The following is a 26,976-nucleotide window of genomic DNA, read 5'->3' as shown; positions in this document are numbered from 1 at the left end:
ATAACGGATAACCAAACAATGCGAAAGGCGCAGAAAGAGAAAGAGACAGAGAGTGTGTGTTAATAAAATTATCAGCTTCTCAAGAACGAATCGCAGATTCGTCGGTAGTTAAAAATAAAGATATCTTAGCAAACACTAGGTCGTCATTTTGAAAATTGCGTGCAGTGATTTGTGGCGTTGGGACTGAAACTGAATGTTTCTATCGAACTGGACGAAAGAAAATAATGTGTCAACACAATGCCACAAAACCCCACAGCAGAAACAAAATGACCGACAGTCTAGCGCTGAGAGGAGGTAAGATGAGCAACAGCTAAACATATTAGAAAAGAGCTTTAAAGGGTAACCAAAAAGGACACTGGTAAATAAACAAGCACACCCTCACACGCACACACACACACACGGAAATTCATACAATAACACAGTTCCAGAAGTGCACATGTGAGCCGCTTTTTTCGCCTTCTTCTGATACCGTCCAATGTTTATTTGAAGCATAAATCATCGCTAATAGCAATAAATGGCTTTGCGTGATGGCAATGATGATGGCGTAGCATATTTGCATGTGCATGTGGCTTGTGTGTGTGTGTAGAGAGAGATGTGCCGCCCAACATGAAATAACATCAAATATGAATGGAATGATTATTATTTATATCTAAGCGGCGGATGATGATGGATTTCTTTTAGTGTTTTTGTTTTTGTACACACGCGAGAGTTCGAGATCGTACCAAAGCGAACAGATCGTAAATGATAATGTTGACTTGATAATGATAAACTGTTCACTGCCGATGGAATGGAATGGAAAAATCGTTCCCCTATTGAAAACGGGGTGATTATGGACGATGCAACGAACAAGGCTGATGCTTGCGATCGATATGACGAATGGGTCGTGCATGTTTTGCAAATGGCGATGCGACCGATGGAAAATGATAAAAAAGGTGAGAGTTGTCAGGAAGAAACCAATTTAAAATTATTATTTGCATGCGTTTGTTTGCGTTTAACAGGTATCCTATGATATGGAGGGATTACAATGATTGCGTGAAAATGAAACGCACACCGTCTACGGTTTATTTAAATGTGAAAAAATGATTGATGTGCCGTTCATCCACGAAAAAGAAGCAAGCCCTACAACAGTTGAATATTAAACACTTTAAAAACGTGAATTTAAAATGTCCAACAAACAGCAAAGCATTTACGAAAGTGGAAAAAAGTAGTAAAAAACAGAGTAGCAAAAATCGGTTGCAAGTAAAAAACACAGGGAAAGGGAGAAAAACGAAAGACCAACAGCAAACAGCTAGTCTGCGGGGGGTTTTGGTTTTTCTACGGCAACAGGGCAATAGAATGAGAGAAAAATAAAAATTAAAAAAACAACACTCAATGTGGGAACACAATCGGCTTTTTTTTGTTGTTCTAAACATCAGCATCACAATCATCGTCATTACCAGCGGCGTTCGATCCTCTCCGTTAGCGGTAGCCTGAGAGAACTCCACCATATTCTCCACCTTTATAGTGTTTTGGTTTTGTTGTTGAGTGTTTGTGTGCGAATTTGGAGTTTTTTTTACAACAGACAAATTTCGTTTTACATTTGGAACGTTACATTGTTGTTTTATTTTACACGAGAGCAAAAAAAGGGAGAGTTGCCATAACAGTTTCGTTATGCATGTTGTTTACGGGTGCATCGGTTAACATTCCGTTTTGTTATGGTTGATTTTTGGGGAGGGAGTGATAAGAAAGAGAAGAAAAAAGGATTCGTTTTAGTTTCCGTTGAACAAAACGTTGCAGGCGATCGCTTTGTCGACTGATGGTAAAAACTGCTTGTGTTGTAGATTTGTATCTAGTTTTAGATTCATTTGTTTGGGAAGCAATCATCAAAAATTAGTTCCCGTACCGTTATGTAGTTAAAACGTTTCAAAATTGACCCTGTGCTGAAAAAATACGGTACAAACGACTAGGCGCCTCCATCACACAATTGTGCGCTCATCCCAAACCTATTTTCAAAGCTAACGTTACGATGAGAATTTGGTTCCTGTTGCAAAATTTTCAAGCTGTAAAATTTCTCTAACTGACTGGAAAGCCTCTGGCGGTCGTTTTGTTAACACTTTCCAATTTTTCCGAACTGGGTCACGTACGGTGAGAACAATTTGAACCCTCCACCAACAACACCAGCACCACCAGCACCGTTCACCCGTCACCGAAATAACCTTACCTCCCGAGAGGCAAGGTGCTGCCCACCGTTAAACGAAAATAATAACCATTTGCCCGATACGTACCACATTTTCCTGCTCGCGTTTGTTCAAGCGAAGTTTTCTCAGCATCTGGTTGCGCTGCTCCATCATGAGCGTCCGCTCGTAGGTGTACGCCGAAATATCGCTGTCCATCTGGGGGGGAAAGGAAAAGAAAACGGCGGTGGCCGATGGCAGAATCAGTCAAATCAAGCGAGTTGCGGGAGAAGAAAATATTTATGTTTCAATATGCACACCCCAAGCGCGTTTGGGTGGAAAAGGGCTTTCGCCGACGAAAAGGTTCGTCGGTTGTGTGTTGTAATGAAAACATATTTCAAATCGTTCACGCCCCCCTCGCCCTCTCCATTTGATTTTAGTCCCTTAAAGGAAAGTAAAACGAACGCTTTCGATGCACAGGTTCCACGAAGGGAAGGACCCAACTTTATCCGTGACCGCGTTACGCCGATTTGTTGAGTTTCGTGTGTGAAACGTGTAGCAAGGGTGGTGAAAAATTTAGATTCCTTCCAAATACACACGGACGGAGCACGTACCTTAAGGGTGGATGAGAAAATTAAAAAAGTTTACGTTGAGGGTAATTCGAACTTAAATTATAGCCCATTTGGATTGACATTACATTTAATGCACATCTGAGCAATAATCTGACAAAAAGAGTAAAAAACTCTTCGAAGAAGTATTAAACTCTTGACTCGTGTTAAAGAGAAGCCCAATAACCGGGGAACAGTCGATTCCACAAAATAATGCAACAAAATCGTTTAAATAAATACTTGGCAAAGATGAAAATTAAAACAATGAGTTCAAAGAATCTCTTTTAAGTTTAAAAGAAAATAAGAATGATTTTGAAACCGTATTTGCAATAGGAAAGCATACGGAATTGGAAAAATGAGGTAAAGCTGTACGATTCGCGCTTAATCGCGGAAACATTCGTTGTTACTAACTAACCCACCAATGTTTAAAATAGTGGCAATGTTTTTGTCTTTAATCTCGACATCTGTGTTTTAAATAACCTATCAACTTCTTTCTCTAAGGTATCGATTTTTGCCTCTAAGTTATAGTTTTTGTTCATTAATTTCGATGTCGTTCCTATGTAAAATTTTAATAAGAAGTTTAAATGTTTATTGTTTTATCTTTAATACTTATAAAAACCAAAATTCTATCATGACGGGGAAACAGATGGCGTAAAGGTAAAAATAAATATGCAATTTCAAAAAGAGAATTCTTAAAGACAATAAAACTGAATTTCGATGGTAAATTAAATGGTAACAGTTGTAAACAAAAATTTATTATATTTAACATCAATTTCTTTCATCGAAACCCTTTTCCAACAGTCCAAAAATTGTTTTAAATGTTTTGATTTTCTTTCGTACATTGCAACGAACATTTTGTATGATTAAACACCCAACCTTTGCTTCAGGTGCAAAGATTGTTATCCAACGGGGTGGATTAAAATATGTACAAAATGGGTATATCTTGAGAATTCCTTCCACCATCCGATCTGGAGGAATGAAATGGAATGATTTACGGCAGGTCGAGAGTATGATTTATGAAAGCATATTCATGTTTAAATCCCACCAGAGCTGATGCAACATTTTCCCCTCCGAGAGCGGAAATGGAAAGACTTCGACTAGAAGAGTCCATCTCCTCCACCGTATCGGAGGTCCGTATGGGGGTAGGGAGTTGGATCATAATCGTACCCGTCGTCCCGATTGCCGGACGGGATAACTGGACCGGTGACCTTCGGCCAAAGGCCTCCGCCTTCTGCCGATTGAATGTGCTCGGGAGGGTTTTAATCGCTACATTCGCCATCCGCAGCGAAGGTCCAGCGAAGCGAACCGCAGAAAGCGAATGTAAAAAAAAACCGGAGCGTTCCTTCGTTAGCGACTGCTGAACGGACACGTGCGCATAAACACGTGAGCAAATATAAAAGAGTGAAACAAATAAATTATCTTTAAAACACGCTCACGGCCCGGCTGGCCAGCGTTTTCTCCCCCCCCGGGTGGGGGGCGAATTGGAGCCTGCCCGGGCGAGCACCACCGACGCAAAACACAACTACAAAATAGGGCGCATGCATAGCAAAACAATGGGGGTTTGCAGATTTCCTGGGTGAAAAGCTCGCCGCTTTTCTATGAATGGAATAGCAGAGCGGAGGAGAAAAAGTACGAATGATTAAAGTTCCTCTCGGTTCGCCTTAGCTGTGTGTGGGGGGATATACGAAACAAAAACCGTTGCAGATGATGTTTTGGAGCTGAGAGGGAGGGGGGGCTGCTTGGGATGAGGAGCGGATGAAAACGCAATCCGAGAAAAATCTTTTAGCAGTAAAACAAACAAAGTGTGATACAGCGCAACGATGCAAACCGTTCTCATTTCGCTTCCACTTTAACTCCCTTCCGGAAAAGGGGGTGAGGCCGACGTGAGATGCTGGCCCGGAAAAACGAGGTCAGAGAGTCGGTTGTTCACGGCAGGTCACCGTAGCGTGGTATCATAAAATAGAGACATAAAACGTTTAAAGCGCCATTTTATAATGAATCTATTCGTTCGTTTCACTCTGCAGGCGAATCGAGCTGCGCCTGAGGGGGTGAAGTGGATAAAGTGAACAACGATATGATTACCAGAGAACGACATGTGAACTTAGGGCGAGACTCGCAAAGCTCTCAAGACTTTCGAAAAGATCCTATCGCAAAACGCTTAACTTCATACAGTTGAATGTGACGTTTTCCGAGATATCTTAACGAAGAAAGAATATCGAAAAAGTTGTTAAAAATTATCTAAATCTGACAACTTTTCTCCGAGAAGCTTCTCAGATTGTTCTCCACGGGGTTAACGTACCATTTCAACGACCTCCACCTCCGCTTCGATACGCAGATGGTACAGGAACATCTTGAGATCCTTCTTAATCTGGATGGAGTTGTCCTCCATCTGGGCGACGGTGAAGATGCGCATCTTGCAGTTCTTCCACGAGCGGTGCTGCTTCAGCAGGAACGGCAGCAGCATCAGCAGGCCTCCGTCGTGCACGATCCACCAGATGTCAATGTTGCCGGCAATCTGGGACAGGTGTAAAAACAAAAAATGGGAGTCAGAAAACATTCACCACATCCTTCACCGGTGAACGGCTTGCGCTACTCACCTTGTCACCCACGGCTGGGAAGAAGTTGATTCCTTTCGGGACGAGCAGGGCCATGCGGGCGGCACTGACGTGGCGTACCGTCTGCAGGAACACGTGCCAGGTGCGGTCGTCCTCGCTCTGACGCCATCCGTACGGCCAGCCGATGATAACGGTGTTCGGCTTCATGCCTCCCAGACCGATGGTTTGTACACTGCGAGGATGAAAGAATTGAGAAAATCGTTTTTTGGTGAGATTAAAATTGAAATAGTTCTCAGTTGTTAACATTACAAAGTTAAAAAATAACCCTTTGATGGATAATGTTTATCTTCAAATTAATTTAAGGAAAACAAGGCTGTACACGGAATTTAAATCTCTTCAGCTAATATTTGTCTTATTGTTTGGTATGAGTTCTTGAAAAATCTTATGATCATATTGATAAACTTAGTTTGTTTGCTAGTAGTTATCTGATATACTCGTAAACCCTTTGTTATTTTATATTTAAAAAAGAACTGGATTCATTTAATTATTAAATGTTCTTTTGAGAACATAAAAACTTTCATTTTCATTCTTTTTTGTTGCTTTTTTTCAATCTTCTCTTCAGAGAACAATTCTTTTTTCCTCTTCTTATAAGTGTCTGTCTTCAATGATAAAATAAACATTTTACTATTCACATTAGCCTGACACGGGCAAGCGGATGGAATTTGTACTGCTTTACCCAGTTTTTTGTCGCATTGTCGTGTTGTTTTTACTTTCATTGCGCATCGTTTATTTCGAGTGCACCTTCAAAAACACGTTCTTATGTGTTTGTAAACTTTTAATTCGTATATTTGCCAAACCAAATGTTTGCTTATTATCGGCAAATCATTACTGATCACAATCACAAATAACACGTATGCAAACTGACCATCACTTAATCAATAAATTCCTAACATCCATAACGAACAGGAAAAAAATATTTTTTCTTCTGCTCCACACAAAAAAATGTTTAAAAATCAGTGTGACAACTTTTGGAGTCATTTTCCCAACTTGGCAGGACTGTTCTCTAAAATAAAGTAAGAAGAGATAAGTTTAAATTCGGAAAGCTCTTTGATATGAACATATGACCAACAATTATATATCAGCAAAATAACTCTCTAAGTTTCTCAGTGTTAAGCTGGTGTACTTTAATCTAGTAGATTTAAATCAAAGGACGTCAGTATTTGTCATGAAGGCAATAGACAACAGTTAACATTGCTGCCATCTTGATCATGCAATGTAGCAGAAAGGATATTAAGCAACGAAACTTTGCACATAATCCATCCTAACGGGACGATCAGCAGAGACCAACCCAGCACGACCGACGCCAAAACTTGGCTAGCGCACGTGGGCCAAGAAGTTTACTTTATTTATCGCCCCCATCTGTATCGTATTTCGCTCAAGTTTAGCGTGTAATTCCTTTCGTATTCCCAGCCCGGTGGATGATGCTTGCCAAATCCCGCCATTTGCTCGGGCGTGGAATTGATTGAACCGTCCTCGGCTCTCCTGAGGGAAATCGTTCGCCATCGACCGTGAGAAGCGATAAGCTTGGGGGGCTTAGTGGCACGGGAGGGTATGGAAAATTGATAAATTATGATGAAATAACGGACCGCACGAAGAACAAAGTGAAAGGAATAACTCCTCTCGGGCGAGAAAGGATCATTTTGAAGGTCGCCAGAAGAAACTAATCCGAAGTGGTGTTGAAGTTTTGAATCCCCAAAACGGTTCCCCGTATCCTAACCTTCTCTTTAGGGAATTGAAAAGGTCTGCAGTGTAAGGTTGTAGTGCGAATACTTACGCGTGTGACAGACCGTCAGCAATGTTGGACGCGACCAGCACATCGCAGAAACCCTTCACCTTCTCGTCGTCCATGACCTTGCGGAGCGCTTGCTTGGCGGCGGCGGCCTCCCCGGCCCGCTTGGTGAAGTCGCCCGGAATGAGCGACACCACCACGGCCAACCCCTTGCCCGCCTTCAGCTGCGACACGAACGCGAACAGCTTGCGGTACTTGGGCGTGAAATCGTCGTTCAGCTTGGCCAGCATCAGGATCTGCGGGCGCCAGTTCTTCGTGTGCGGCGGTCCCTCCTCGAGGCGGAGCAGCGAGTAGCGGGCGGCGGACAGGGCAATACCACGGATACCGTCACCCCATTCCTTCTCGGCCCTGTACGTGATGAAGAGAGAGCGAGAGGTAGTGAAGTGGTTAGACAGCGATGTGGAACAGAGCGTTATTGGCGTGTTCTACTTACCCTCGGTACTCGATGTACTTGTATATTACGATAGCCATTCCCATGGCCAGCAGGGCAAAGTACCACGAAGTCATGAACATGATCGAGATGCAGAGCGTCAGGCCAATCAGCGACAGACACCTGGGAAATAGAGGAATAACATAGCACACGGATTTGAGGTTAGTTCCCGCGAATTTTATTGCGAGTTCTGCTCGTTCTCGAACCTACCAGTGATAGTACTTGAAGCGCGGACGCCAGTTGGGCGTACGCAGCAGGGTCTGGAGGGCGCAGGCCAGATTGACGAAGCCGTAGCACATCAGGAAGAACATGGACAGCAGCGGGGCGAGCAGATCGACGTTGCCGAGCAGGATGCCGCACTGGCAGATCAGCAGCGTGAGGATGAGGGCGCGCGTAGGTTCGCCACGCTTTGACGAGACGGCGAACGGTTCGAGGAACGGAATGATGCCGTCCTTCGCAATGGCCTGCAGCAGTCGCGGAGCGCCGGTCAAACTTTGCAGTCCCGCGCCGAGCGTCGACAGGAAGGACCCGATCAGGATGACCCACTGGTTCGGCCAGGCCATGTTCGCCACCACCAGCTTACCACCGATGGACTGTCCGAATCTGATGGACGGGCGGGAGTTAGAGAGCGTGACCTTTTGACCCGAATTGACCGGTGACTTACTTGTCTCGCAGCAGCAGGTTGTCGACGGTGCCCGCGAACAGCAGCACACAGGACAGGTACACGGTCGACGTCGTCAGGATGGCTCCGATCGTACCGATGGGAATGCTCTTTTGTGCGTCCGCCAAATCACCGGAACGGTTCGAGCCGGCCATAATACCTGCGGACGATGAGTGATTCGGAGTTGGGATTAGCTATATCTGACGTTCCTAAGCCATGCACAGAGTGATGCGGTTATTTCGAGTATCAGAAAACATATTCAGTCCTTCTGGATTAAAGTGTTCGTTCTAGTGTTGTGCCTTATGCATCTTTAGGCGACATTCATTCACATGAATCTTTTTTACCTAAAATTAATTCAGATTGATTTATGAATCTTTTAGGATTCGGCTCTCCAAACTTTGATAAATCTTCATGAATCTTTCATGGATCTTTGGATAAAAAGGAGATCTCACTACCTATTTTGCGGCCGTTAGTTTTCAGTTCTTTTAACATTAATCAATCTTTGGGATTCATGAATCTCTCATTGAAATATTCACGAATCTCTATAACGACACAAAGATTCGTGAATCTGAATCGGAATTACACAAACCTAGTTCGTTCCCAAGAGCTTTATATGCAGCTTCTCGTCATTGATTCAAGACATTGTCGGTGTACTTGACTTTAAGACAAAATATGGGGTCTCAAAAATGCTCGTTTTTCTAATCTGCTAAAACCAAAACAAGATAAGTAGCGGCGAAACATTTCAAGAATTGAAAATCGATAGAAGTGGAATTTTATCGTCATTTTCTTTGGACTCATCTGGTTTCTGGGATAAATGTTCTTGGCAAAAAGTGACCGTTGTTTATTGAACGATGAAAAAAGCACTTTAAAGCCACACCGGCGGAACGGAACGGCAGCATTCCCGGTCCACTACAAGCATTAATCCTTTCTTTTTTCTTCTCTTACAAAGCCAAGGTGGCGCTGGTATTGGTAACCTTCGCAGAAGGAACGGGTCGTGATGCTTTTAGGAAAAACTGGAAAAACTTATTCAGTTCCGTCACTCAATCACGCCGAGGAGAATCGAAAGAAAAGAATTAGAAGCACGGGGACATTCCCGAGTGGCGTAACGACTTTTGCAATTATCTTCCATCGCGCCACTATAGGTATTGCGTGCCCTTTTTCGTCCGGATTCATCCACCTGATGACCTGATCCTCCGGATGACTGTTCTGCACCGCCGAGCGCTAGTTTGAAGTGGCTTCTCGCCCCGGTTTCACGTTCCACCCCTTTTAAACCTTCATCAAAATGACTTGCCGATGGGTAACACCACCGAAACATTATGGCACACATACACGCCGCATAGCCTAGTCTCGGTGATGATGCTAGCGGGAGGCAAGCTTATCTACGCGAACGCGAATCATGCCAAACGCGAGTCAGCAGTTTTCCACGATGACCAGCAGCTGGTTACCGGTTGTTTGAAAAACGTGGAATCAAGTTTTTGCCTTTAAAATGATTGTCCTCAAGCTGTCACGTCTGAACCATAATTCGACAGATATGACGGATCGCTTGCCTGCTTAATGGCATGGGTAGCGAAACAAAAGCTGGTAAATGGTAAATTGTTTTTAAGCACAAACAGCAAAAGGATGAGGAAGGTCCTCCCGCCTGAGAGATAGGGTTTGTTAAAGGATTAACCATTGTCCATTCTATAAAATAAGTAAAATAAATTAAAACTTGAACCAAAAACAGAAGTATGTAATTTAATTTTACGTCTAATGCAGACACCGAATAAGAAAATAAAAAAAAAATATCCTAAACACGAATGCTAATTATTCAAACTATTTTATAACTTTCCTGTTTCTTTAATTGTTTGGAGAAGATAAATCGTCTGCTTATAATACGTTTGGTAATGTGCATTTCTTCCTCTCAACACATTTATTATTTATTTTCGTTGAAATGAAGTTCTTTTATCATTTGAAGTGAGCGTAAATTAATGTCTTCTGATAGAAACATGACTATGATTTATCTTTTTTTTATTTTTAAATCAAAATAGTTATTTGAATGATTTTTCCCAGCTTTACGAATTGAAAGCCATTTGTTTTGTTGTTTTTCGAGCCTAATCAATAATGAGCTTTAGTCAGTTGTTTTTCGAGCTTAAAATTAAAAAAAAATCTCATGACCTTAAGTACGTTTAAGTAATTTTGAATGAAAGTTGTTAGAATATTGAGTGTAAGCTAAAAAAGTCGGTTTATACTATGCTGTTTTTTCTTTTAATACTTCGAAAACCTTATGTCATTTTTAAAACATCAATTTCAATTGATCCATAAAAAGATGGAATCAATTACTACTCTTACTTTTTCACTCCACAGACGTTAATTGCTTTAAATGGCATACACATGAAGATATTTGAAACCCTATTGGCGTTTTTTCTCTTCAGGCAACTTGCACATGTTTTCAAAGTCGAAGAAAATGCTTTCAATTCTGTTCAATCGATCCTTCAATGCTTACCGGTTACCGACGGGAAGAAGATACCGATCAGAATCGTGAAGGCAGTCGTAAGGTCAGCATACACCTGGTTGTACGATGGACGGTCGAGCGGTTCGATGTGGTCCGGATCCATGCCGTACGCAATGTACTGTCCTTGCTGTGAGTGAAATAAAAAATGAACAAAAACGAATTAGTCTCCAGCAGGCATTCGACTGAGTGCACATGTACGAAAAAAAGGGCAGATGCAATCGATAGCTCACCTGCAGGAACGATGGGAACAAGTTGTCGAAGAAAACACCACTCTTCAAACCTTTGATGCCACGGACCAGCGATACGTTTTGCTCTGCAACGATACGGGAGGGGGAAGAAGAAGAAGGAAGGATGTCAATCAAGCGGCCAGGGGTGGGTCGATGCGGGTGTGTGAAGCACCTTTGAAGTACGGATCACATTCGCCGGCCTCGCAGAAGTAGTTCCACAGCACGCCACCCTCGTCCTTGGTGCAGTTCGGGACGGCTACATCCTTCAGGAGTCGTTTTCCGAGTACGCACATGCTGGTTGGGGGATGTGAAATGGAAGGATACACGTAAGTAAAATGAAGGTACAGGAGGGAGGTGACGAGACCTGACCCACACCGGAGCGGTACTCACAATAGCTTGTCGTTGCCGTCGATGTTATCGAAAATGCCAGCGTAGACCGCGATGATCGAGAAGATGACACAAGCCAGGGCGACGGTGGCGAATTTGTTCACGAACTTCACGCCGACGTACACAATCAGGCCTGCGTGGAGAAGGTAGGAAACATAATGTAGCGTTAGTGGCATCGAAATTACATCATCAGGTGCATCGGAAGTGCAGCGCGTATGGTCAAGGCGAGCCAAAATCCGTGCCAATGCAAACCACGAATGGTCCTATGCGGATGGCTTCGGTTACTCTAGTCTTTGGAGGCCTGGATAGAGAAGAGGAGCTCTACCAGAGGAGCACTCGGAACAAATTGGACGAATTGGACGTGATTTATCACTGACTTTTCACTGGCCAACCAGTTCGCTGGTTCGTTTCAAGGCCGGGCGAGCTGGTTGGATAGAAAGCATTCCAGGGCGAATGATTTACGACCAGAAGCGTTTATCACCGGCGTGGGTCTGGCCGTGGTGTGTTTTTCAAAACAAAGCACGAGCAATAGAAAGTCCAAAAGGTGCAATTTGTCTTGCATACATCCTTCATATATTATTTAGAAGAAGTGTGATAAATAAGTTCACCTAAAAGATTCCTTATATTCAATAAAGAATGCTTTAAGTAAGCCTAAAAGATTTTAAACCAACTTCTATTGAATTTCAATGGAATCTTTGAGGGGCTTTAAAATACTTCATTTTCAACAAGAACTAATGAAAGAAGATCCCCAAAAGGTAATCTTCGAAACCGTCTAATATAACTAAGGCAGACTTTGCGTTATCGTTTGCATTAAAAAATAGACAAATTTTAACAACTCTTCATACGAAAACGGAAAACGTTAGTAACCTTCCTTCTTTTAATTTCTTTTAAGTTCAGGTCAAGTTTGACAACTTTATCATTTAAATTGAATCCGCTGTGGCCAAAATATTAAACCAACTAAGTTTAATTATATGTTAAAACTTCCAGCTTTATATTACAACGAATAAAGTTTATTATAATTGTTTATTGTTGTGAGACATTTCCTGTACGACAAACTCAACTGATTTGGATTTTTGACTATTAAGTCACTTAGGAGCTCTAGGACCCCAAATTAAAGCAGAGGCCTTAAAGACAGGTAGAATGAAAAATGACTTTTTTATAGTTAATAAAAACTTAGACAAGATAGACATTGTTATACAGATGTGTCGATCGAGGCCAGTTACTCAAACAAAACGACCCAAAGGTCCTATCAAACGTGTTTTCGGAAAATCGCGACAACGTGACCATCATGGATGTTGTAGTTTTTTTTCAAGCCAGACTTGCTTGCTTTGTTGGCTGTCGGAATATTTTTTTAAGATATTTAAGTAATGTAACTTTACAATAAAATTTATTTCATTCAATTAGCTTGGTTAACTCTTTTCTTATGGCCGATGAAAATTTGTCCATTTTTTATCCAATACATTATTTATTGTGAAACCACTATGGAGTTGTAAGCATGCAATTTTCATCGTCCGTTTATTGGAAAATAAGATAAAACACTGTCACGGAAGAAAATCTACCGTGGTACTCACCCATAACGCACAGCAGACCGGTACCGTAGACGCGGAAGTTGTTGTACATCGCCGACGCGTCCTTGGTGAAGTCACCGAATATCGAAAGCCAGGGCGCCATGTACGTCTGCAAAAGGGGTAAAAGAGTGGCGTGAGAGAGCGGGGCGAGGGAAAAACCATGTGGACATGTGAACAGCAACGCGTCAGACAAAATCAAAAATGGTAGCACCGGCAACATATGCAAACGCATCTGCCGAACCGAGTGTGCCGATTCGGATTGGAAATTAATCAATCTCAATTACCGTCGGCCGACGCCGCCACATCGCGTGCGGACATGGCTGTCATCCGCGGCGTGTTTCGGGGCGGGCGGACGAAAAACGATTTGGAAGTGTCGCGCGAGTGGCGGACGATGAACGGGGTTGGACATCGGACATCGATCATGGATTGATTTCAAGTGTCAAGATTGTCTTGTTGAGTTAGCCTGTAATGTAATATGTCGCTCACGGTATCAGCTGACCCGATGGGGTTGGTTCCGCTGATTGCGATTTGAACGATCTATGATAAGATCATGTTGATAGGTTTGACAAAAATTTGAGTGTTTCAATTATTAAAACAGAATACATGACACTGATAAAATATATATTGATGCTTTTATATTGATGCAAACATTTGGAGTTGCATAAGTCAATCAATTTGTTCGTTAAAAGTGTGTAGCTTTTTCTCGAATGATGGTAAAGTTTTTTAACGAGAACCCTGTTTCATCCTTACCGAACCATGTAAGAGTTAAATCAGAAGTCAAATTAAGAGTATGAGCAAAAGGAAAAGTTGTAACACTTCTTTGTAAAAGAATTACAAGAATTTACTTTTCCCTTATTTCCCAAACAATCTTTTCCGTGTTTGTGCTTTTGTTTGTGGAGCGTGCAACTATAATTGCTATTAAAACAAACAAAATTGCGATAAACTGACTGACATGAAGTTTTAATTTTAAAGTGTTTTGTCATTTTTTATGTCCTTTAATTGCGCCCGACTTTCATTCTTTTAATTTTGAATCATTTAGTGTTCTTTTTGTCAACTTTATCTACTCAATTTTCATATTGCATATTTCATATGTTTTGTTTGTTAATTCATCGAACACAAGTTATACATTAATGTTGTAGTGTAAATTTTAATAGCAGCCACCAGTTCTGGAAGTTATTACAATCAATGACATAAAATACATCCATTTTGATATAATTGTTGACTAGTTGTTCGATTTTCTGGATAGCAAATGAAATCTTTTGTTTCGAAAGCCTAAATTTGTTAATATACTAGACACGATTAATTGGTAGATAGTATCTTTAAAATAAAAAAGGTTTACCGAAATTCTTAGTGAAAAAGCTTTTGTTTTTCATTTGTCTCAGCCGTCCATATAGTTAGAGCTAAAAACCTAGCGTACGGAAAGCAAACCGAGTACAGAATCATCCATTTGTAAAATGGCAAAACTCTCGTCCGAGCGTGGAAAAGGTCCTCGGAGGTGCGTTTAAGCCTATGTCAATCCACCAGCTGCTACACTTTACCGGGAAGCGGGTTCGTTGTGCGCAATCATCTTCCGGGGCCCGATGACGGATCGGTCGTCGGAAGAAGTGTCAAAAGTCTCACGTAATTGCGTGCTGCAAAACCATGGCAAATCCGAAGGAGCTCGCATTCCTGTGAAAATTCCCTTTTCTCGGAACCCTCGAAAAGGGCAAAGGTCTTCCAAGTGGTTCGGGGATCGAAACAACCACCTCCCAAAAGGTTGCCGTTTATGCCCATTTTACTACCCCCTCCGGTGGATGGAGGCTGGAACCTTCGGTGCTCATCAAAAACCGGTACCCAACTCCACCCGACGTCCGCTCGGAGTCGGGTTTGTGGGTGGAAAAAAGCATAAGGTAAATTAAGCAGTTCGTGTGAACCCTTCTTCGATTCCCTTTTTTTGGCCCGGTGAACATTATTAGAAAATAAAAGAATAAAGGGCGAGACGCGAGTGGCCTTTCTTGCAACAAACTTCAATTAACGGAAGGACTCCGACTCGACGTCCACCCTGAGAGGACGTGGCGCTTCCCAGGGGGTTGTTTCGGGTGATTTAAAAATGACATTTCCCGGGGCAACATTCCGAAGCGTGGGAGCTGTTGAAGAAATGAAAACAACAACGAACCGGGTGGACCGCAAACCGAAACTACCTGGCACTCCATTATCCCCGTCGTGCTGGGAACGGTTTGAACCGTTGAGGAGTAAAGTAAAGTACTCGCAAAACGATGAAGCCGAGGGCTTAGCGAAAGAAGTTAAAATTTTAATAACAGTTACCCACTCCGACGTTCGGATGATTTTTCTTGCATTTGCGAGGCGAAGATCCGTGGCTGGCAATGGCGGCGATCTGTCCCCGAGGGGTCCGTAATGCTTATTAGTATTGTTTCCTGTCGGCCATCGCTGTGCGCGATGTGAAGTGTAATTTCAACCGTAGCGTGTGGAAGGGCTTTTCCCGCGGAACGCGAAGAAAGCGTTGCAGTTATGGCGGTTAATGATGTGGGCTAATTTTTCTCCTCCTTCGGCGCGTTGACGAACTTTTTATTTGGTTTTTCCCGTCTGCTCCATTTCAATCCTGATTTCCTGTTTTTTCCTTTCACCGTATGGCTCTGGGAAACATGTTATTATCTAATACGCAATTTTCGAGGCTCATTTTCCGGTCGACGGCACCAACTTTGGGATGGGATGGAGAAGGAGCAAACGGATGACACACCGCAGCACCGAAACCAAACACTGCCGACGCAACATTTGGTATCGTGATTTCCATGCGTTGGTTGGAGAGAAAATTCGGAAAAAAGACAAACAATTTCCAGCCAACGGAGCTCATTAGCGAAAAAATGTTTGCGAGGAGTGTATGCAGTTTCGCGGTGGTTTTATTTTACAGATTTCTATTTTCTGATTTCAACCATTTTCAATCATCAACCAGCACACGCATGCAGCTTCGACGAGAAAGCTGGGAGATGTATGTAATCGGAAAATTATTTATTAAACCGCCGTTCATTTAACGGCGAAAAGGTTGTTTTGCTCTCCCCCCCCCCCCCCCCCTTTCCTTAGCACTCGGTTTGCACACAAACGCACCAACATTTGGGTTTTACTGGCAGAATGAAAAGACAAAAAGTCGGGCTGTATTTTCCGGAATACGGTAGCGAGCGATGAAAAGCCCCGATCATGGCGATGAAGTACATCCTTTCCGGCGCATGGTCTTGTTGGGCCGGGAAAAAAGGGCCGCCGCCATCGCCTTTTTCCTTTCGCAACGCCAAAAAAAGACGGCGAAGCAGTTAAGATTTCCGTCGGTAATCGGATTAACTTTTGGGGCGAGGGTGACGGCTTACCCGGGACGTTCGAAAATACGAGTGAAGGAAGAAAATATAAAACCGGTGAAAGTAAGCGGGTGGGAAAATACGCCCGTTCACAATTGCGCTCTTTCAACGAGGCGTCCAGGGTGGGAGAAAAACGGGTGCACCACACCACCCCCTTGCAGGGCGTTTAACTGCTCCGTAGCCTTTTTCCCAGGCGGGGTGAATTTGTCAGAATTTCTACCGGTTTGTTTTTCGCGGCAGAAAACGCAGACGCTTTAACGGTAGCGATAATTGAGTGGATGAGTTTATCAAAAGCGGGTGAAGGAAGGCGGAAAGTGACGACGCAGTTGGAACGAGACGCTGAACGCCAAACGACGATTTGTTAAGTTGACAGGGAAATCGTAGACAGTACGACGAGGCATTGGAAATATAAGAACAAAAAGAAAACCCCATGAAATATAAGCAGACAGGATAAACGCCACAGGAAGTAAACGTTCTTCGTTCAGCTGGAAAAAAGAGGTTTTACAAACGGTTGTGGAACAACATTCCTCCAAAGCGATGGGAAGATGCTTTGCCGCTTCCGATCGGGGCGGAAGAAGCATCCTCGTCATTGTTTATGAGGCACATTTTTCGTGCATGTCGGAAGGATATTCGCGTTGTTTATTGTTGAGCTAATAGAGAAATTACTCTCCTAGCACATACAGACAACCACTTGATGAGGGTTCGTAGGACAGTGTGGGACTACTGTGATAAACAATTTAAAATGCAAATCGTATGGCCTGAACACACAATGGTCACAAATGACGATACAATGGTCACACAAACAATACAACAAAACTCAGACATACATAAATTATAGTAGATTGTTTTTCACCACAAACTACTGCAATTCTTCTGTTTTCTTCTCTGTTTTGGTTGTTCCCTTGTAGTTGATAGAGTTTTAAATCCAATTCTCACAATTGTGTTTCATATTTTTTAATTTGGTTTTTAATACCTCATATTGTTGAACCTAATACAATTAGCAAAATTATGTTTCTGGAGTTATGTCACAATTTTTTCGAAACGGCGTCATTTTTGATTTATACGTTTTAAATGATAATATACAGACTCCAAAAGACAACAATTCAAACAATTTTTTGAATTTTTCATGAAACGTTGGTTGGTTGACGGTTTATTCCCAGACAGATCATAATAACTGTAAATGATTACTCATTTAATTAGGTAAATAATTCAATTAGTAAATTAGGTAAATAAATCAATAAAGAAATAAAAACTAATGAAATAGAAAACATACACTTTACTTTACATTATTAAATTATAACGAAAAACAACAACCACCGTTTCGAACTTCTTAAGAGTGTTGTTTTGTAAAAAAGTGTGTGCCCTCAAGGGCTGGAGCACTTGTTTGAAGCTTACCGCGTGTAGCTTAATTAGTTGAGGAGATGTTTCACCTCCCAACACGTTTTCTGAAACGAAACGTTTGAAGCAACGAGCCTTCATACTTGGAAATCAATTTGCAATTTTTCTTTCGCCCATTGGAATGAGGTTGTACTGCGATAGGATAATAAAATACTTCATGCTAATTTATTTACACTTCGCAAATTCCCAGTTAAATGTTAAGGAAAACTCGTAACACCCCTCCCGTCCCCAAAAAAGCGATACCGTTCAGTGCGAGCGGACATGATAATTAATTCGGGAGGCTCAACTTGGCGCAAAACAAACACTTTCCGCCTGGCTCCTGTCTCACGGTCGTAGTTAGTTCTCAAAACCCATCCTCCCACAATGGGCAAGATCGTCTGGTCCGCTTGGCATTAGTGCTTGAGTTGTTTGTCCTGCCGGAAAGGTCAGCCGAAGCAGCCGACCGGGTCGGAAAAACGTTTGCGAAACCGGTCTCCCTTTCGGTGCGGTGGAGACGAAAAGCGCAACCGGGTGGTGGTCCCGATGGGGGGGGAGTTTAGATTGCTTCATATTTTTGTGTGCGTAGCCTACATTATTTAATGAATGCTCCAAAGCTCTGTTCTTACGCTTCTGGCGAGCTGCTGCGCGATGTGTAAATATAATTTTGAATTTGTTTTGAACTACTATCTTCTGATCATCGGCTTGTGTTAAACATTTTCAAACGCACAGTTGGAATTTACTATAAAACATTCAGGATGAAATTCATTAATATTTTGGTAGGTATAAAGTTATGAATTATGATATTGCTTCGATTAGGAAAAATACGATTGAAAAAATTGTGCAAAATTGCAAGAGAATGTTTTAATATCTCCGAACAAGTTTGCAAAATTTATGATATGCGTCATAGTGACCGGTGCTTTTAGGTTTAAATGAAACAAATTAAGCTCTTTTAACATACTCACAGTATGTGTTATACTTTGCCTTTTAATACAAAAAAAAATGCAAGACTTACTATGTTTTTTAGATAAAGTTATCACTTAATTTTCGAGGGGTTCGCGAATTTTGGCTTAAATTTGAGGCTGTTTTTGTTTGGGTTTGCTTCAAAATTGGCTTAAGAGGCGCACTAAGCACTCCTGATATTTTATGTTCCAGATTCATCCAAACTCAATCCCTACTGTGCGTAGGGGATAACGAACCGTTATCCTTTTAACATTATAGGATGTGTACGGAAGCCTGCGGGTGCTTTGTGGTCAGTCTAAAATGTAATTTAAATTTCACCCCATCGAGGCCAGAAGGTTGTGCAGGCAGACCGCCATAAGTACGGGTGGTGCCGTTGTTCGTTCCGGGCGAAATGATTGCGTGGATTACGGAGAAAAGTGGTATCCTGCCTGCCCGAAGAATCTGCAAAACTAGATGAAAGTGCTTCGGTTCAGGAGCGCGCAAAAAAAAGAAAAAGAAAAACAACTCGGATACAAAGGTCCTTCAAAAGGACGCTCAATGTCAAACACGGGAAGAGGAACCCGAAACCCGGGGATGAAACCGACAATCACAAGGCGACCAGTGTAGCCGGACCACTTTCGCTGGCGGGCCGCAATAAAGTACAAAACCACAGAGGACCCGACGAAGGACCAAACCAGCAATCTCACACCCACTCCCTCACATACACACACAAGGTATGTGTGCCGTGGTCTCCGTTGTCTTGGTTCGTTTGCATTTGCATTTCACGGTGGGCGTCTCCGGCGAGCAATCTGTCCCGGGAAAAAAGAATGGAAAAGCATAAACAACCGGTTCCGGATGCTGCAATGGCCGATCAAAGTGGTTGCATAAGTTGTCAGGCCCGTCATTACGAGGCGTTAGCTGCTCCATATCGACAATCGGCACCGGCGATAGGCGCCCAAGGATCAAGGCGTGAAATCCGAGGCCAGGATGGTTTTGAGGTTACGCGAGACGTAACTGGGAACGTGTCAAAACCGGTGTCAAAACAAGGTGGCGCAAGTCGATGAAGCAATAAAACCGGGCAACGGGTTGGTTTTCTTTTTTACGTTTGCCGCAAAACTGATGGAGATGAAAATTGGATTGGTGACAGCTATCGAGAATCATGCGCGATTCGTATGACAATTCGCGAATACATGAATATTCGATGCGGGCACAGGGTGTACATTTTCGGTAAATCCCGTTTCGTCGAGCTCGAGCCGAACATTTTGCGGTGTGCGGGAATGTTGATCTCTTTTGCTCCTTTTTTTTGGCGTTTCTAGCACCAAGGAACGCCATCTCAAGGCTACTCAGGATGAATTGGAAGTGGTAAAAGGATGAGGCAACGAGCCGGTACCGAAAGGACGATTCAGCCTTCCGGTGCAGGCGCGACATCCGGTGGGAATATAGCCGTAGCAGGGTCACAGTGAGCACACCGAGAGACCGGCGTCGATATTGGCTATTATTGCGTACTTTAATGACATTATAGCTGCTGGGAAGCTTCCGTTCATTCGATTATTTACGGCTCGTCCGGCTCGAAACAACCCCCGAAATGGATCGATAGTACGCAAAAGTGCTTAAAAAGGATTTGTGTGGGGCTTTTTATATACAAGTTCCATCGTCTGTTTTTTAGTTTCAACTAAATGCCTAATTATTGTCTTAAAGTTTACGTTTTAGATTTTAAAACAACATCTTTAACACGTTGACTGCCATGTTACCCAAAAGTGGGTGACAGCAGAAATAAGTTCTGAAAAGCTTTTGACCCATAAATAAATGAAAATGCAACATAAAAATTATAGTAATATTTAATATCAATTCTTTGGGAAGCTAAGTTTTTGCTTAGCCTTCAACAATCGTTGGTTTAATAAATGTTATAAACACATTTTATTAAACAAAATTGTACCAAAAATTTGTGCGAAAAACGCTTGGCAGTTAACGTGTTAAAAGCTGTTTTAATTTAAGAGTTTTCTTGATTTAACAAACGTTATTTGTTATCTAACTGTGTAGACAAAAAAGTAAGTTGTTTTTCATCTCACGAGTGATATTGAAAGTGTCTGTACAAAATCAAGTAATTGGCAAAAAATTAAATCCGATAGGCAGACCCGCTGGAAGTTTGGAAAAACAGTATCCCGCCAAGCGGAGATAATTGAGTAAATATCATTAGAGCTATCCCAGCTGGCCCGTGCCCGATCGATGGCCGATGACGGATGCCAAGGCAGGCCTAGAGAGTGATAGTGAAGTGAAACTTAATTAAGAAAATTTTCAAAACAATCCAGCTGCTGCTGCTGAGCCTCACTGATGGTCGCAAAAAAGAAGCAAACATGCGCTATTTTTCAGCAAATTTCAGTCTCTTATTTTACATCAAACGGACGGTTTTGACGTCGGTAAAAGAAAGAAAACTAAAGTGGAGTACATTACAACAATAAGAGGCTGAAGCGAATGGTGGTTGGACGGAGGAAGATAAAACACATCAGCAGCGTCAGGTAAAATATTTTCTGCTATGTAATTGACATTCACCTCCGTTGACGCAGGGTGGGTCGGTCCTTTTTAATTTATCTCGAGTGTGTTCTGGACCCGGCGGTTGAGTGTATTCTGCAGACATTTGTTTTTATTTGGTGTCTTTTTGTTTCCCCGTTCGTTTCCGGCGCGCCGGGCAGGACGTTCGAGGAGACAGATAGGTTTTAATTAGGCTACCACACATAACCGCAGCCCGGCCTTTTGGCTGAGAACCCGCACCGCACCCGGGGCATGCAGTTGTAAATAACGACGTTAGGTTAATTAAACCTGATTGTCTTTGGGCCTGAGGTGGGTGTGTACCGGTTCCGCAAAGTTATGGCCGTGTCGAGATTTTTGTGTGGTTCGCGACAGGAGAACTAATGAGGGAGGGATCCAAAACCACTTGAAAGTAATGCCGATTGTCGACACGACAGAAACGCAGCGGTGAAAACGTTTTTCTGAAGAGTGAATTTATCAACACAATGTTGTGTTTGAGTAAAAGAGGGAAATAAATTAATTCATGTCAAGAAAAGAAAATTTAAAAAATCAACTCTATATTATTGTTTAAAAAATTACATGATATTTAAATTAAATGTATTTGTAATACAAGGTTTTCTAAACCAATTTTATTATTCTCTTTCAAAACAACATCGATACTCAAAATTTCCCAAAATAATTCTGTGATGATTATTATACAACTGATCCTAGAATTTTCGTTAGATTTTACTGGTATTCTTTGATAGAGATGTAATTTAAGTATATCAAACCTATTCGTTGCTGATCAGTACTCTCTATTATTTTTGCTTTATAAACTCTTTATTAACTCTTGCATTCATGTACAAGTGACATGTAAAATACCTATCTATCGATTGATTGGGGATTTGATACTTTTCTCCTGACACTACTTCGCCGTCTTAGCACTTCAGGGACGGCAGAGTTCTTGAACATGCGTCGTCCAAGAGTTTTATTTTGAGACAACGAAGAAGGACGCTTCAAATGTACTCGAGACATCGATTTTTGAGCCTCGGGCGAAGATTTGATCTTTCGCTCGAGACGCCCTCCACCGGATTCATTCTTTTCGCCGAGCCGAAATTTGTGAAACCAATCGAGTATTAATAAACGTCGATCACGGTGCAAACGACACCCGCCTCAACCCTTCTCCACTCCACGCCTCTCATCCTGAGTCATTGAGCCAATCGAACAAACTCCCGGATGAATCCGGATCGATACCCCGCTTCGGACGACCGAGCGACGCCGGGTTCCGGTGGCTGGCGCAAGTGAGGTGGAAAACTTTGTGCCCCGCCGATCAGCATCAGCGAAATTGGAGTTGGTTAGTGGGCTGTTTCTGTTGTTTTTTTTGTTGTTTTTGGGGTGCTGCTGGAGCCTTTTGGCTTGTTGAACACGTTTTCTGTCCGAATGCCTAGTTCCTAATTCAATTAAATATTCCCAACAGGCACCGGATTTCCGCCGGCACTGGCGCAGAACCGAACGAAACGGTGGTTGAGGGGGGTGAAGAAGAGGCAGTTAGTGCCGCACTATTGCTGTTTGATGTTTGCCCTCGCTGCGGTTAATGTTTTGTCCTTGCCTGGCGCAGCTTTTAGGCCGAATTGGATTGCGCCTCGCCAAACAGCGCAACCGGGACACAATTTTCCGGCAATGAAATTAACTTTTGACCTTGCGAAACACTTCTGATTTTTAGTACTGGTTCTACCAAACTTGCTAGTATGCTTTTGAAACAGAGCAATGATGAATGAAAAAATGTTAAAGTTGATACTCTTGACCAACATAAACATAATGTGAAAAAACTACTAAATAAGATGCATAAAAAGCTAACTGTTACGTGATTTTAGAAGCTATAATGTGGAAACTTTCAACATTAAATTAAAGCAAACATATGCTGTTAAACTTTAATCTAACATCTTTTAATGAAAAATAGGAAACGAACAGATGATGCTTAGGAACGCTTGTGGGCTTTCTTTTAGCATATGATAAGCTCTCAATATGCGTTCATATTGATCGGCGTGGAACGGGTTTTCCTTTTCCTTTTTCCAAGGATAAAGAAATATCTCCAAGGCCAAGGATTTTACCACGTACCCGGGTTTCATCACGTAACCCCTTTTTCCACCGCGTCTCGATGAAACGATGCGTGAGAGTTCTTTGTTTCGCGCAACGGAAGGTAAAACCGCGAGCTTAAGGCTGAAAGAATTGGCGAAGATTACCGAAGCGAGGTTTGCCACACGCCTCGGTTCCATGGCATCCAGAAATTGATTTGTTTTCTTCTGATTGAAACTCGGGAATGCAAGATGCTCGAGGTATTTCGAAGAAACTTTAGTTTTGTTTCTTTGTTTCTGTTTTTATCCAAACCTCGGTGCGGCATCGATCAACTTCTTCAGGAGACCGCGGCTAGACCGGGTCTTGCATTTTTGGTGAAAATACACAAACACACACGTAAAAAGACCTAAAAACACTTCAAGCCACCCCCCGCAAGAGCTCGAGAGATTTTAATTAAAAGTGGCAAAAAAGTAAAAGTTGCCGTCGGCGGGTTTCATGCCAACACGTTATCCTTGGTTGCAACACCTCGGTATCGGTGTTGTTTTTTTTTTGCTTCCACCTTGGGAAAAACCCGGCCAGCGTGAGTTGGGGGAGAAAGCTTGTCTGCCGCACCGAGAGCAGCACTCTGGCCCGGGAGGCATGTCAAGCAGCACCGTGCACCGTCCGAAGGGTGTTTTTAAGTGAAAGCTTGCGTGGCGCTTACAGCGTATCTGGGCGGGTTAGAAAGTGAGTCCCGGAAAAAATCGTTAAGGATAAAGCAAAGATAGCAAAAGAGAAGACAAACGCTGGCGCGGGCTTCAGATTCATCCCGCTCCGGAATGTGCTTTGCGAAGCTGAATCACCACGACGAAGCGTATGTAAACCATCATAGATGTTAAACCATCTGAACGCTCCGCTTCGTGCGAACGTGCTCTGCTGGGTCATGGGTAGTCGTCCTTGGACCACATCGCAGCGTGGAAAGCTCGGAACGAGTTAGGACGTCAGTTCGGTTTGCTTCTCCCTTTTAGTTATCTTTTTTCTTCCCCTTCAAATGTCCCGTTCTTAATCCGTTTGAGCCATGTTCTATGGAGCATAGTTTTCCATAACGCATTCGTTGTGAAAGAAGATGCTTTCTTTCGTTGTAGAAGATGCTATTTATTGATGAAGTAGATATTGTTTTGACAAATGAACTATCGAAAAATAAGTTCAATCTTTTGCAGGCAAGATATAAAAATCGTTTAAAATATAGACGAGAGTGGAACAAAAGTAAGAAACTTTAAACACATTCATTGAATAGTCAAACGACCTGGTAAGAGATATTGATTTGTTTTAAATTGATTGCTTGGTAAGATATCAGTAGTGGTTGATATTCTATGCAAGTTTTTAGATGAGACTGATCTTAGTTCAATTATAATAAAAGTAGATCATTAGAAAGCTACAACTTCATGATGTTTTAGCATTTGTTCATTATTATTAAAAATTAATTTACAATATACCAAATGAAATACAGAAACGAGTCTGCATGAAATAAGTATGCCAATACAGGTTTACTCCAATGCGAATTCATGAAACGAAGCTTATAAAAAAACTTTACAAGTGCGCGTATTCAGATTACCATTAACGAATCAACAACTGCAAACAACTTTACTGCTCGCTAAATTTGCAGTTATTTTCCTGTTCGGGAAATACCCAACGGCGGGAAAGGCAAACCATAACTTGGTTTATGGAAGTCGTTAAGGGACAAAACTCCATTTTTGTGCTTCTCATTTTCCGTCGCTCTCGAACGAACGAACTACCCCCCGGGAGCGACGTTTTTCGGGCACCTGTTGTTGTTGTTGTAGCGGTTAGGTTACCGACGCCATAAAACATGGAAATTAATTGAACGGCCTGGGCAGTAGCTCATACTGGTCCCACTTGCGAAGCTAACTCACTCGGGGCGGGGTGGGAAGGAAAAGCAAGTTTGCTTTTCCCGGTGGTCACCAATCAGCCAAACATGACAAACAACATGGAGACCAAACGTGCACGCCGTTCTTCGGTGGTTAAGTTTTGCACATAAAGGAAAAAAACACCCGCCAGATGATGGCAAAAGAAATGGCCTAACGAACAGTTCAATGAAGGCGAGCCCAGCCAAGGGGGGTGAAAAACTAGGGAAGAAAAATTATGAAGACGCACAAGGATTCGGGGTGGAACAAGAAAAGGAAAATTATCGAACGGAATGGTTACTTACCAGCACGATTTCCACCGCACCGACTATGTACATGGCGGCCGCTAAAGTTGTTCCAGTGTAGAACAACATCCCGACAGCTCCACCGAATTCGGGCCCCAGCGATCTGCGCAGCGGGAGGAGGCAACGAACGGAAAGGGAATTGATTAGTAAACTTTGACGCCAACTTTTGTTCACATTTTTGTTTCTCGAGGTCCGCCGAGGCTTAGAAGCTAGAAAAGTATTCATAGCGAAACATAGGGGCCGCGGATCAGGCGGGCAAAAGTTGATCAAACATTAGCTTTTTCTTCACGATTGTTGCTCTCCTGGTTTATGTGAATGTTTTTAAAATGTTTCTGTAGTTTTGTTGCGTTTTTCCATATCTTTCATCAACACTGATGAGCATTCTTTCTACAACTTCCGACGATGAGTTTCAAAGATCCGGGTCTTAATTTCAAAATTACTCTTTGTGCTGAAATGATTGATAAAAAAAATAATATAAGCGATGGAACTGATTGATCAGAGTAATAAAAATCTTTACCAAAAAGCCTTTACCATCTGTTTCATTTCCTTCAAGCTTTCAGGCGGAATCGATCGTTAGGCAAAAATCACAGTAGAAATTCTATTTATTCAACTTTACGCTTCAATAGCTGACCTTCCCCACTCAGTGCTTCCTTTTGGGACTTTTCTTCTGACCCTCCGGGATGGTAATAAAAACGCATTGACACCGTTATGACAACCGGGGCAGCATATTTTATGCTGCGAATTATTTATAGTCACTTCAACGGGATAGGTTTTCCTTCCGGGTGGCTTTCTTCTGCTCCCCCAGAGGAGTCAATTGAAGGTTACACCCCACCGCAGTACACACCCAGAGCTTGTTTGGGTCAAGTGTTCCGGGGGTGGAATCCGTTTTTCGAAGCTCGAGCAAAGTCGATTCTGTGCGTTCGGGTCGGAAATGAAAAATTCCTCCCTTGTTGGGGCCAGCTTTCCGGACCCGTCCTCGTTTGCAAGGAGGCGTAACATTACGGGGCTTTGCTCAACGTTAGAAATTGATGAGGAGAATTTTCATCAATAGATGGAAGTAAAGTGAGAAAAGAAAGTAGAACAGAACGAGCTTTAAGCTGAAGCAATTGCGCAGTAACGAATGCTGAACCTTTCCATCAAGAAGTTAAATAAACTAAAACCAAACTAGGGCATATTCAAGTTTTATCTCAGCCCGGGAACCATTCTTCCCGACAGAAAACGTACAAGCTAATTTACTGCCTCAATGCAGCCTGGTTCTCAGTCTGTTTCCGCCCTATTGCGCCTGCAGGAGTTATTGGAAGACATTCATCAAGATAGTGTTTAGCCCGAAACGACGGAAAAGACCATCCGAAAACCCAAGACAGCCAAAGCAAACGCCCCAAACGTTGGCCTCTTTAACGCCCAGTCCGGACCAGGGTTAGCGGCCTTTATCAGAACCGAAAGGGGCCGAAAAGTTCTCGGTTGACAGTTTCGGGTCGGGAACGCAAAAGTTTAACTTCTTATCGACGAAGCGGCAGCGCGCGCTCCTTTTGCCAGCGGATCGGTTACATCTTCTCGGCGTCCATGGTTGTTGTTGTTGGCACCTATCCAAAGGCCCACT

General features: G+C 42.6%; 1 protein-coding gene across 1 annotated transcript in view; it reads right to left on the bottom strand.

The window, feature by feature from the left end:
- The window catches only part of LOC131289871 (solute carrier family 12 member 4), a 66,482-nt gene that overhangs the window by 1,769 nt on the left and 37,737 nt on the right, over positions 1-26,976 (bottom strand). The window contains exons 6-19 of the mRNA XM_058319209.1: positions 25,377-25,479; positions 12,933-13,038; positions 11,365-11,494; positions 11,147-11,268; positions 10,978-11,060; positions 10,739-10,874; positions 8,260-8,416; positions 7,806-8,198; positions 7,599-7,718; positions 7,151-7,513; positions 5,359-5,548; positions 5,061-5,276; positions 2,265-2,372; positions 1,437-1,496 (exon numbers count right to left, since the gene is read on the bottom strand). Coding sequence (XP_058175192.1) covers positions 1,437-1,496; positions 2,265-2,372; positions 5,061-5,276; positions 5,359-5,548; positions 7,151-7,513; positions 7,599-7,718; positions 7,806-8,198; positions 8,260-8,416; positions 10,739-10,874; positions 10,978-11,060; positions 11,147-11,268; positions 11,365-11,494; positions 12,933-13,038; positions 25,377-25,479 — 2,287 coding nt within the window. The remainder of the gene's footprint in view (positions 1-1,436; positions 1,497-2,264; positions 2,373-5,060; positions 5,277-5,358; positions 5,549-7,150; positions 7,514-7,598; positions 7,719-7,805; positions 8,199-8,259; positions 8,417-10,738; positions 10,875-10,977; positions 11,061-11,146; positions 11,269-11,364; positions 11,495-12,932; positions 13,039-25,376; positions 25,480-26,976) is intronic.

Source organism: Anopheles ziemanni, chromosome 3, assembly GCF_943734765.1.
Source record: "Anopheles ziemanni chromosome 3, idAnoZiCoDA_A2_x.2, whole genome shotgun sequence".
NCBI lineage: Eukaryota > Metazoa > Arthropoda > Insecta > Diptera > Culicidae > Anopheles > Anopheles ziemanni.
Note: the sequence above shows the minus strand (reverse complement) of the source record. Positions and strands in the feature narration are given on the sequence as shown.